This window comes from Gekko japonicus, unplaced genomic scaffold (assembly GCF_001447785.1).
Source record: "Gekko japonicus isolate JY-2015 unplaced genomic scaffold, Gekko_japonicus_V1.1 scaffold15, whole genome shotgun sequence".
NCBI lineage: Eukaryota > Metazoa > Chordata > Lepidosauria > Squamata > Gekkonidae > Gekko > Gekko japonicus.
The window spans coordinates 63,995-76,074 of NW_015165830.1; the positions used below are offsets into that span (position 1 = coordinate 63,995).

General features: G+C 41.5%; 1 protein-coding gene across 1 annotated transcript in view; it reads right to left on the reverse strand.

Annotated features, from left to right (window-relative positions):
• Positions 1–12,080, reverse strand: part of LOC107110009 (filamin-B-like) — a 96,368-nt gene that overhangs the window by 13,086 nt on the left and 71,202 nt on the right. Inside the window, exons 28-36 of the mRNA XM_015410716.1 lie at positions 11,524–11,680; positions 10,109–10,298; positions 8,432–8,679; positions 6,397–6,474; positions 5,635–5,734; positions 4,345–4,485; positions 3,417–3,545; positions 2,283–2,456; positions 1,429–1,587 (exon numbers count right to left, since the gene is read on the reverse strand). Of these exons, the coding sequence (XP_015266202.1) occupies positions 1,429–1,587; positions 2,283–2,456; positions 3,417–3,545; positions 4,345–4,485; positions 5,635–5,734; positions 6,397–6,474; positions 8,432–8,679; positions 10,109–10,298; positions 11,524–11,680 (1,376 nt within the window). The remainder of the gene's footprint in view (positions 1–1,428; positions 1,588–2,282; positions 2,457–3,416; positions 3,546–4,344; positions 4,486–5,634; positions 5,735–6,396; positions 6,475–8,431; positions 8,680–10,108; positions 10,299–11,523; positions 11,681–12,080) is intronic.

Below are 12,080 nucleotides of genomic sequence, written 5' to 3' on the forward strand. Positions count from 1 at the left end.
ATAAGGAAGAAGCAGTGGAGCAGAAAACTGATACGGTTAGGTACTCCATAAGAAGAAGAAAAAGAAGAAGAGATTGGATTTATACCCCGCCCTTCACTACCCAAAGGTGTCTCAGAGCGGCTTACAAACTCCTTTCCCTTCCCCTCCCCACAATAGACACCCTGTGAGGTAGGTGGGGCTGAGAGAGCTCTGACAGAAACTGCTCTTTTTTCAAGAACAGCTGTGCCAGAATTATGGCTTGCCCAAGGTCATCCAGCCAGGTGCATGTGCAGGAGTGGGGAATCAAACCCAGTTCTCTCAGATTACAGTCTGCGCACTTAACCACTACACCAAACTGGTGTAGTAAAAAGGGCTTTGCTGAACTATATTCACCCCTGCAAAAAAAAGGTCACCATCAAATTGCAATACAGACCAGGAATTATTCACATAAACCCACTCTACTCATTAAAAACCCAAGAGTTTGGGCAGAGTCCTGGATACCTCCTTATCCACAGAGATCCAGATCATGAACGGTGCCATACTGGCATTCTACCAGCTGGCCCTTTTCCTGTCTCACTCTGACCTAGCCACAGTAATCCACACCAACGGTCACCTCCAGATTGGATTACTGTAACTCACTGTATGCTAGCCTGCCCTTGAAACTGATCCGGAAACTCTTAAGTGGTCCAAAATGTGGCGGTGCGGGTCTTAACTGTGGCAGCACAGACCGCACATATCCAATCTGTGCTGCGCTCGCTGCACTGGCTCCCAGTGGAGTACTGGATCAGGTTCAAGGTTTTGGTACTGACCTTTAAGGCCTTGAGTGATCTGGGACCCATGCATCTTTGGGACTGCCTCCTCTGGCATGTCCCCTGAAGAGCTCTGCGGGAAATAATCAACTGGTGACCCCTAGCCTTAAAGACATCCAGCTGTTCTCAACCAGAGCCAGGGCTTTTTCAGATGGTGGAACTCTCTGCCAAATAACATGTGCCCTGCAGGATCTTATGCAGTTCCGCAGGGCAAGTAAGACAGAAATGTTCCACCAGGCTTGTGTGGTTGAGGACAGCAATGGGTACCATCTTATCTGGCACACCCTTCCTCCCCACACCTTGCTTTCTCCCGCTTATGGGACAGTAATACATACTGTATCTACTTTGGCACCATTTGATGTTCTTTTTACTTTAATTTTAACTGTTTTATTCTTGATTTTATATTGTATTTTTGTTGTTGTTGTTGTCGTCAACCACCCTGAGCCCTATGAACTCAGGGAAAGGTAGTATATAAACTGAAACTATACATATAAATAAATTAAACTTTAACAGCTTCCACCTTTGCCCTGGCCCACAAGTTTACTAATTCATGTCAGCCCAGACATCTCATTTTGTACAGACTAGTCACTGTTTCAAAAGCCACTGCAAATATAATGGCCTTCCTAAAAGGCTAACTTACCTATGTGGTTATTGGGCAACCTTTTCAGAAGACAGGGCTCATCACGGCCAGATGGAGCTTTAATACTGGCTGTCAAGAGGCTGAGATCGGTCTCGTTAATGTCCAACAAGAAGTCAGCAGCAGAGCCAAGTTTAACTTGGGAACGCCTCCTACTATCATCTTGATAAAAAGACAAACAATCCCCTATTAGAACAACAGCCTTCCAACAGCTATTTGCTCATTGTGGAATGATCAACATTTTACTGAAAATTTAAAGTGCTGTTCAGTTTATAAAGACAATACAAAACACTGAAAACACTGCATTAAGGCAACATGAATATCTGCTAGTCAACTGGCACATTCTATTCCAATGACTCCCACATGGAAATCTATATTTTAAGAAACCAGAAAGCTATATGTGCAAGCCTCATATTAGTATTCCAAATACAAAGACCTACTTCTACCAGAATTTCTATTAAATCAAAGCTATCTGGTCAGATCTTGAAGTCAGACAGTACACACAGATTAAGCAATTTACTTCCCCATGAGGTCAAACTGTCAATCCTTATCTTGGATTTACAGAATTATAAGCAGCCTACACCCTATGTCCCGTTGGGGAGGGCGGGATATAAATGTTCATAATAATGTTAATAATGTTAATAATAATAATGTTAATAATTATAACAATAATGATAACAATGATAATGATGATGATAATAATACTGATGATGATAATAATAATAATAATAATGATAAAAATAATATGTCAAAGATCATTTTCTATGTGAAATTGTATGACGCGCCAAATTTCAAAAATGCCAAATTCTTAATCCTTTCTTCATTCCCAACAAGTCAATTTTACTAGGTCCACTTACCTGTGATTTTGGCAGTAAATGGGCTTCCTGGGATATGCTTGTCATTGTACTTAACTAATATGCTGTAGTCTCCTGGAAGTGTTGGCAGGTATGTGACTGTACAAGTGCCATCCTTATTATCAATGCAACTGATCTCTGCTTTTGAAGGACCTTCAATTGCCAAGTCCAAGCCACCTGTCAAAACGGAAACATGCTACTGAATGTTTTTCATTTTGCATCTTCAGAGATCAGCAGAGACATCTGGGGAGGGAACATGGTTCAGTGGTAGAGCATCTGATTGGCATGCAGAAGGTCCCAGATTTAATCCCTGGTGCCTCCAGTTAAAAGAACCAGGTAACTGGTGATGTCTCAGATGCCTGAGACCCTGGAGAACCAGGGACAGTCTGAATAGACAATACTGCCCTTGAAGGACCAAGGGTTTGATTCAGTGTAAGGCAGCTTCATGTGTGTTCATGTGTTCAATATTGAATTTAATGTTCAGATTAAGAGCTGTTTGTTGTCCCAGATCTGTGGCACAGTTCTGCAGACAGCAATAAGGCTTGCCTTGTACACTAAGGAATTATTAATTATTTGAATACAAAGAATAAGATTCCCTTAAAAAGTCCTTTAGAGAATAAGCACTTAAAGGAAATCAGTCTGTTAATCCTTATATCAAAGTGAACATCAGAATTTCTCCTGGGATATGGAGCAGCAACAAGAGCCTTGTATTTGGATGAGGGAGCCCCAGACATAAATACATGCTTGGTCACGAAACTTAATCCTGTGGTGTTGGGAAAGTCTTCAGGCTTAATGAGTCATTGTGGTACCAGACAGAACAGCTGCAATGCAGAATGTAAGGTGGAAAGCACTACAGAAATGCAGCTTCATCATATGAATTAGGTGTGCCTAGAATTGGGTTGCAAGTGAAAGTAGCACATGACTAAATCAAGCATCACTTTTGAACAGGTTTCTGTGCCATTGATGTTGCTAGAAAAATGCAGCAAAAAAGTTACAATCAGTTTTAGCCACCCTACTACAGTCTGAGGTATTTGTCCTGCAATTCTAAGCATGTTTACTTGGAAGGTAAGTTTCACCTCAAGTCATGGGATTCAACTCAACATAAATGGATTTAACATCAGGCAGCGAGATACGTACCTTCACCAGCATCTTCTGTGACTATGGTGAAAGTTGCTGGCTTGTTGTTTACACCATAGACAAGGCCAGGTCCGTAAGCAGTCACATTTCCACTGTTGGGATAGTTCACATAGAACTGTAGAGGACTCTCTGTAAAAAGGATCAGAGAGACACTGAGAAAGCACTTTAGGGCAAGTTATTTTAATGTTTTGGCTGATTGTATGAAGCCTCTTAAAATATGAAGAGAACATGAACATGTTTGAGTGTATACAAAAGTTTATGGAGGTCTTTGTAACTTAGATCTTTGGCATTTGTTAGTGCCCTTTAGCATTCCATAAGTCGAGGAAATTTTAGCATTCTGTAAGTCCAGGAGATGTTTATAAACCATTGCATATAAGAACCACTGTATGGCATAAGGCTTTTGATATACTTTGAAGCATATTGCTCAGTTTCAGATTCTCTTTCGCCATTTTCACTAGGTATAAGCTTTTGTGTGCTTGCACATGAAAGCTTATACCTTGAATAAAACTTAGTTGGTTTTAAAGGTTCCTGGACTCAAATTTGGTTCTGTTGCTTCAGACCAAGACAGCTACACACCTGAACGATTTACACTGTGATTCTTTTCACAGATTAAAGCTTGGGGAAGAAGGCCGAATACATTACACACGCCATGTAACCTTATTCAGCTTGCCAATAGTATTTCTCACTAAAATAACTTAATTAAAGGTTACAGTGTGATACTGGAAAGACCACAAAACTGGCAAAATCCATTTTAAATCTGGCATAGATTGTAAAACTCACTAAGAATTCCTACTGTCTCCATTCCTGTTTCATAAGGCATAAACCATGTAAGGTAAAACCAGCACAACTCACTGTATTGATGGTGAAATGTGCACAAATACAATTATAATTGAATTGTTCCTAAAATGTGTTATCAGTTTCCACTCACCTGGAATATGGTTACCTATGTACTTGATGTGCATTTCATGCAACCCAACCTCGACAGGAGCATATCTAACTGTTACAGTGCCATCTTTGTTATCCACAATTTCTGGAGTAGCAGTCTTCCCTGAAGGCATGTGAACTTCCCCTGGAATAACAGAAGGATTACACTGGAAATGCTTGAAACAACTTCAAAAGCAAGGCCCTCCATTTCCATACTCAGCATTTCCATACTCAATCTTCCATACTCAGTCTCAGTCTTCTGACAACACTGCCCAGCAGATGTGCTCTTAGCAGGCCATAAGGATAGCCCTGCATTTATTGCAAGGTATTTACAGAACATTCTGCCCCCATTAAGGCCTGGGCTTCAAAAAAATATCCACTCTTTATGCAGTGGGCATAACTGAAGTTCTTACATAAGCCATATGCTTCTAGTTGAAAAAATTTTTAAAAAAGAAATCCAATAAATAAATAAATAAAAACAGGCAAGGTTATGGTCTTTCAGGCAACGAGAGCATTTATTGGGATGAACCCAGACAATCTTGAATAGAGTTTTGCTTGCAGAATGGATCTTTCCACCTTACCCTTCCTCCTGTAGCCCCTGAAAAACTGTTTGCAGGGGTCATGAGGTGCCTGAGATATAGCACAGGGGGACACAGCTCAAGGGGAAAACAGAAACCATACATGTATGAACACACAGCCCCTTAGGCAAGCAGAAAGCCTCAGCCTTATCCAATAGCTACTCTGAAGCCAACCTACTGCTGTAGCAATTTTTTTGCCATCAAGTCACAGCCGACCTATGGCAACCCCGTAGGATTTTCAAGGCAAGAGACACTCAGAGGTGGCTTGCCATTGCCTGCCTCTGCACAGCCACCCTGGTATTTCTTCATGGCTGCTCATTCAAATACTAACTAGGACCAACCCTGCTTAGCTCCCAAGACTGGCCGAGCCTGGGCTATCCAAGTCAGGACATGCAATTATTCTAGCCATGCAATCATAGAAATCACCTCTTGGTTATGTTTCACTGATCCAACCTCCCCCCTGTCAAATATGGTGGATTTAGAATGCTCTTGAAGGTATTGGCCAGAACAGTGCACTTCATTCTGCTGTGAAACAAATGACCAATAAGCAGTTAAGCCAAGAGTATTGGTCCCTACTTGGGCCAAACGATAGTGGAGGTTTACAGAAGAATAATTTTAAATTGATTTCTTTCATATGACTAAAATAAAATTCCTCTTTGGAAAGCATGGCAGGTAAAATAGGAGTTCTATAGAACTGTAGGCTGAATGTTATTTACCAGTTATTTCTCCTTTTCTAACTGCAAAAGGAATAACCATATCAAAGGGTTTAAACCCTACGCCATTCATGTCCCCAGGAATGTACGGTTCTTCTGTGACCTAAAACAGAAAAGCAGAATGCATAAAGGGACACCAATAGGAAGTAGTCTGTGCTTGACTAATTAGAACAGTTCAGACAGTTGCATCCAGAAGACAGGTATCATTCAACTGCAGAGGCGACAACATGAAAATTCACTCCCACAGGAAAACCATTCATGCTTGAAAGTGAAACAATACTATTCAATGAGAATGTTTTTAAAGACACAAATTGAGCATATAATGAAGATGAGACACACTTTGTACGAACACAGAAGAGCGCCATCTGAAAGCTTAAAACTGGTCATGGCCTAGAAGAAAGCTATTTATGAAGTAACACAGAAACCAGAACATACAGCCAGAAAAGTTATATTCAACAATAATTTTGCAACAGTAATTCCACTGAAGTCCAGAAGATGCTGCTTGCCATTTTATGGGAGAACAATCATATATGTAATTTTTAATGGAAACAGGACCACATTTTCCTTTAAATGATTGTAATGTTAGAAGCTGTTTGAGAAGTTGTTAGCACAGCAATGGAGGGAGGTTTTGAATCAAATCTGAACCCCACAAGTAGCATTTTGATCAGTGATAAGATATGACCAAAGGAAAGCAAGCGTAAGCAATCCCAAGAGGCAGACCATTTCTTGGATGGAATATGGAAGGAAGTGTAAAAAATTGTGTACCCAGGGTTGGAATCCAGGGGGACAGGCTGCATTTAGTGGCTCCTGAGATAATACTGCAACTTCATCTGCATCTGTAGCCTGGTTAGTGGCAAAAGGTATAGTTTAAGAAACACCTACTTCATATATTTCATAAAGAGCATATCATAAGGCAGATTAAATGTGTAGACGACTCTGGGGTGTATCTTACCCTTGCATAAGCAAAGAAGTGGCACCAACCATGTCAACAGTAGCATGCCAAGTCCAAGCAAACCACTGCTCCACAGGGGAAGAAAGAGTTAGCACCACAGCCCCCAGCAATGTTTCAATTAACAACATAGTCCACCCCTTCCCTGTTTCTTACTTCTACAACCCTACCCCTCCTTGATGGAGAGGCAAGCATCAGCAAGTATTTAATGTACCTGGGTTGCCAGGTGGCACCTTTCTGAGCAACCAGATTTGGATTTAGATAATCAGTTTCCAAAGAGGAAGACCTCACTAAACTCTCCCTCAGTCCACACTAATAACTTTTCTGAAGATCCAATGTCCCTTAACATAGGAAGAGCCATGCTGGATCAGAACAGTGGCCCATCTAGTCCAACATCCTGTCTCACATGGTGACCAACCAGTTCCTCTAGACATCCAACAATGGGGCATAGAGACTGAGGCCTTTCCCTGATATTGCCCCCTGGCACTGGGATTCCAATGCTGACTGCCTCTGAATGTAGCAATTCCCTTTAGTTACCTTGGCTAGCTGCCACTAATAGACCTGTCCTCCATGGATGTATCTAATCCCCTAGTAAAGCTATCTATTCCTATGGCCATCACTACACCTCTGGCAGCGAATTCAACATTTTAATCACGCTCTGTGTACAGAAGTATTTTCTATTGTCCTTCCTGAATCTACTACCCATCATCTTCATTGGGTGCTTTCGAGTTCTAGTATTTTGGGAGAGGGAGAAAAGGCATTCCAAATGAGGCCACACCATAGATATATAACAGGGGCATTATAATATTGGCCATTTTATGTCCAATCCCTTTCACCCATTTTGGGGAAAAAGGAAAACAGAACAAAAGGGAAAAACTAAAATCCAACAACTAAGTATTTTTAAAACAAAGAAAAAAATATATAAATACAAGACAAAATTGTAACAACAGTGGTGGCAAACCTACACATACGTTTCTATAAATGATTTCCAAATATCTAAAAATAAGTCCATATGCAATGCGGTCTATATGTCACATGTTCAAATGCTGATAGAGTTCTAAAATCCTTAATCCATTGTGTTCAATCCCCTTCCTAATAATCCGTAACATAGAGTTTGCCCTTTTCACACAGCTGCACACTGGGTTGACACTTTCGCTGAGCTATCTTCTATGACCCCAAGATCTTTTCCCCTCCCAATCTCAGCAAGTTCAGACAGACCCCATTATACTTGAAGTTTTGGGGGGGGGGTTGCCGCAGTGTGCATCAGCTTACGCTTACTAACACTGAACACCATGTGCCACGTTGTTGCCCACTCACCCAATTTGTGGAGATCCTCTTGGAACTCTTTCCATCCAGCCATGGCTTTCACCATTCTGAATAGTTTTGTGTCATCTGAAAACTTGGCCAATACACGATACACCCCTAGTTCCAGATCATTTATGATCATTCTATGGCCCCAATACTGATCCTTGTGGGACCCCACTGCTTGCTCCCCTCCATTGTGACATTTATTCCTACTCTTTGCTTCCTGTTGTTTAAGTAATTTTTAATCCATAAGATCCAGCTAGGAGATCCCCAGTTGCACAACAGGTCATCCAGTAGTTAATTTATAGGAGCATAATACTCTGATAGCAGTTGGCAATTGGTGGTCCAGGGGCCAATCTGGCTTCCAGAACAGTGCTGCCCAATTTCAACAGCCAGAGACAAGAGAAGCAACTGTCTTGGGAACAGCCATGAACTCAATAGCGTGTGTGTGTGTGTGGGAAGATCTTTGCTTCTCACCTTTCAAGGTACCCCCCTGCAGCCAAAAAGCCTGGTTACTTACAAGGATTCAAAATCTATTTTTCTTACCATGACAGTGAAGGGGCTGTTTGGAATGTCCACACCACCAAAGCGGACATAAATGACATAGGTTCCTGGTTTAGCAGCTGTGTAATAAATGTCGTATGTCCCATCTTCATTTTCAATGACCTCTGCTTCAGCTTCTGTACCATCTGGTGTCAGGACAGTACATGTCACTTTCCCTTTCCCTGCAGATTTAGCATCTACTACAAAGCCAACCTCTTCTCCAGTTTTCACAGTAGCTGCAATGCCAGGACCTGGAAGGGAGTCAGCAACACAAGGGTTAGAGCAGCCTTCCACACCCTCAGCCAAGAAAAAGGGATGCTGTTTCCTTTTGGAACTCTACATCATTAAGCATCACAGCCAAGTCATAATCCCAGCTCTGAAAGAGACAAGACCTTGCTCTGAAATGTTTGTAAACAAGCAAGCCCACACACTGACCTCACTTTGAAGGACAGCTCAGGTGTTCCCCTGCATGTGAAAGTAGGAAAATTAGGAGGTGGCACTGAAGTGCAGCAGTCATGTTTCATTTCTTGTGAATTAGGCATTTCTACTGCCAAAAAGTTTTACTGCAGCCTTTAGAGATAACATCCAGAGGCACTGGAAACATTTTAAGGCAGAAGTCAAGTGGATTAACTAGTTATTCTACAGGAGGGTAATGCTTTGTGAAATGAGGTTTATTCTAGCACAGACTACTCTGGTATGGAGAACCACCAGTACAGTAGTAGAAGTTCTTACATACTTCACAAGTAACCTGTCTTCCTTTTGTCATAACCCACAGGGTGTTAAAGATCCCTATTACCATATTATGTCCTATTAACCAGTGTCAGTTGTCATGGGAGTCTACAAAGAAAGTAGTAATACCCTGTAGTAACTTTCTTCTTTTGAGCCTTTTATGCCACCTTAATACCTTAAAGCTAACCAAGGATCACATGGCAAGTGAAAGGTAACTGACAACACATATATGCAGACACCGCATTAGTAAAAAAAAAAGGTTTGCAGAAAAATTTTACTTCTTCCTATTCAATGCTTTCCCATAAACTCCACAAGTTCATATCAGGCAGTGACTGCTATAGAAGTCACCTCTGACCTCAGACAGGTAGGATGCCTTGCAGCAAGACTGGTACACTCTCTGCCCTTTAGTTCCAGTGCTTGAACTTATCCCCCTGCACGCATATACAAGACTGGCACATGTCCCACTCAGCAAACAGGGTAAGCAGCCAAGAGATTCAAGTCTGTTCTCAGCATCTTTTGCCTTGCTCAGGCAGTATTATCACTTAACACGGAAGGGGGTAACTTTTGCTTTAGCTGTACAATAAAGCTCCCGCATTGCCAAAACCATCCCACTTTCTCAGTAATGTACTACTCTGCGAAGATGCACACCTTGATTGGTTTCACAAGCCACTGTTCGGGCTACCCTTGATTGCACTGCACACTGAACACAGACTGTCCATAAGCTGAAGATCAAAATGTTCTTCAGTGCAGACTACCACAATTTCTGTTCCAATTATGAGGCAGGAACAGCAAGCACTGTTTGTTTTAGCCCAATTCTTATAGTCAGTGTGTTCATGTGAAGTTTTAATATGAAGAAAGGTTTTAATATGATTTGCCTAGTTCCTACGCAATAGGCCCACTTTTTACTTAAGCAGTGCCAGGGAAGTTGGAGCAAGGGATGCAGAACCCTACCTGTTGCCAGGCACTTGCTGGCATCTCCTGCTGGTGTTACCCGGATTCGATATGGAGAAAGGGGAATATCATCCCCACCATATTTAACAGCAACTGAATAGCGACCGGTCTTGTCTGGGATGTAGGTTACAACATATGTCCCGTCACTGTTGTCTTGGATGTGAGCCTTCTTTGGTTTGCCTTCTTGGTCCTGCATGTCAGAAGTGAAGTCGCCATTAAAGGAGAAGCAGGCTGAAATACCTTAAGCCCACAAGAGTTTTCAGATAAATTACGGATATGAAGTTTTTAAAGAAGATCCAGTAGCTGCGATACCTGAGGCTCATTTACGGCTTACAATGGAGTGCTGCATCACAGGGCTGTTACTACCTATGAAACACTCCAAGAAAAAAAGTCTTATGCCAGTCGGACATTGTAGTCTCCAGGTCTTGCAAAACAGTAATGTGCAGAGTACTTTGTGTGCCAGCAGGGAATGTGCAAATGATGTGTGGTTCTGGCATAATGCACCAGCCAGTTACCTGCCTGTCTCCCCCATGCTATATAAGAAGCCCCCCAAAACGTTAAGAACATCAGTCCATTTTTAGTAAGGACCATTATTTATTTCAACGCACAAAGCCACCCTTAAATATAAACTCATGACATTCTAAAGACACTAGTCCAATGAGACCCTTACAGAACAGTTTGATGTTGCCAGTCATATTCTATGGGGATGTCTATAATAGCTGTGTCAGCAACTGTTTGGATACGAAAATGTTTGGTAGTCTCTGTAAAACCTAAGATACTATTTTGTTTGTTGTAACCTCTCTCATAAAGTGGAGTGTGGTCTGTTTGTTTTTGGCATTACTATTCATTAGACAAGGCATACATGTATTCAGATGCTAAAGCAAGCTGCTTTGATTCACTTCAGGGGTTAATATACGTCTGAAACCAGTGTCTGTGTTGCAAGATTTTTTTAAAAACAAAGCTGCCCTGAAATAGTCTTTTCAAAGCTCTATGGTTATCTCCAAAGCATGTATTGGCCCCTCCAGAAAACCTTGTGCATACTCCTTTACGGTGGAAACTGCTGTCTGGCCTAGTTTAAAGTAGTTGAAAAGCCACGAATTGCTCACTTTATCATATACTCCAAATTCACTGCATCCTTTATCAGAATACACAAGTTTTGCCTAGAAGCAATTCAAAATAAGGATGCTATAGTGCTCCTGCTATATTTTGGCCTCCCAAAAAGTAATGGATACTTTTGAGAAAAGTCTTGGGGCACTGCCCTATGGAAAGCTGATCTGTCCTATACCAACTTTAACTTCTACTGATTGCCTACAACTTATCAGTAAGCAGTATCCTAGCTCCCCTACTACGCTTAATGACTTTGTTCAGAAAGTGTACACATTTAAGTAAAACCTGTAAGAGATAAGATGGCTTACACTTATGTTCACTGAAAGAAGTCCTTGGCCTGCATCTTTAGCATCAACAGCAAATTCAGCAGGCACGCTGGCTGGGATTCCATAGGAGCTAAGGCCTGGCCCATTAGCAGTCACTTTACTGGCGTCGTATGTTGGAAGCACCTTGACTTTGAAAGGGCTATTAAAAAGGAGAGAAGTGAATTTCCCCCACAGCAATTCACATAATTAACAATTAAAACAGTAGACATCACACCGCAAGGCAATGATGAACATTACACAACTGCCATTGGCACTGCATTAACTAGTATATGCACATGTTAACTGTTAGTGTGTAGGGATCAGGATGAGAGGAGGGTAAAATGCCTGTTGATTCATTTCTCTATTACATAAAAGCACTAGGCATTGAAGGATTCTGTAAGCACTCAACATTTTGTAGTCTCATTTTAAACTTTTTTTTTAATTAACTTACATCTTTCCCATGAACACTTGGAAGAAAAAAGTGATTGTAACAGACCTTCTGTTGCAAAAGGGCAACCAACCCCAGATAGAGAGTTCTACTGGCCATCTTCCCAAAGCAT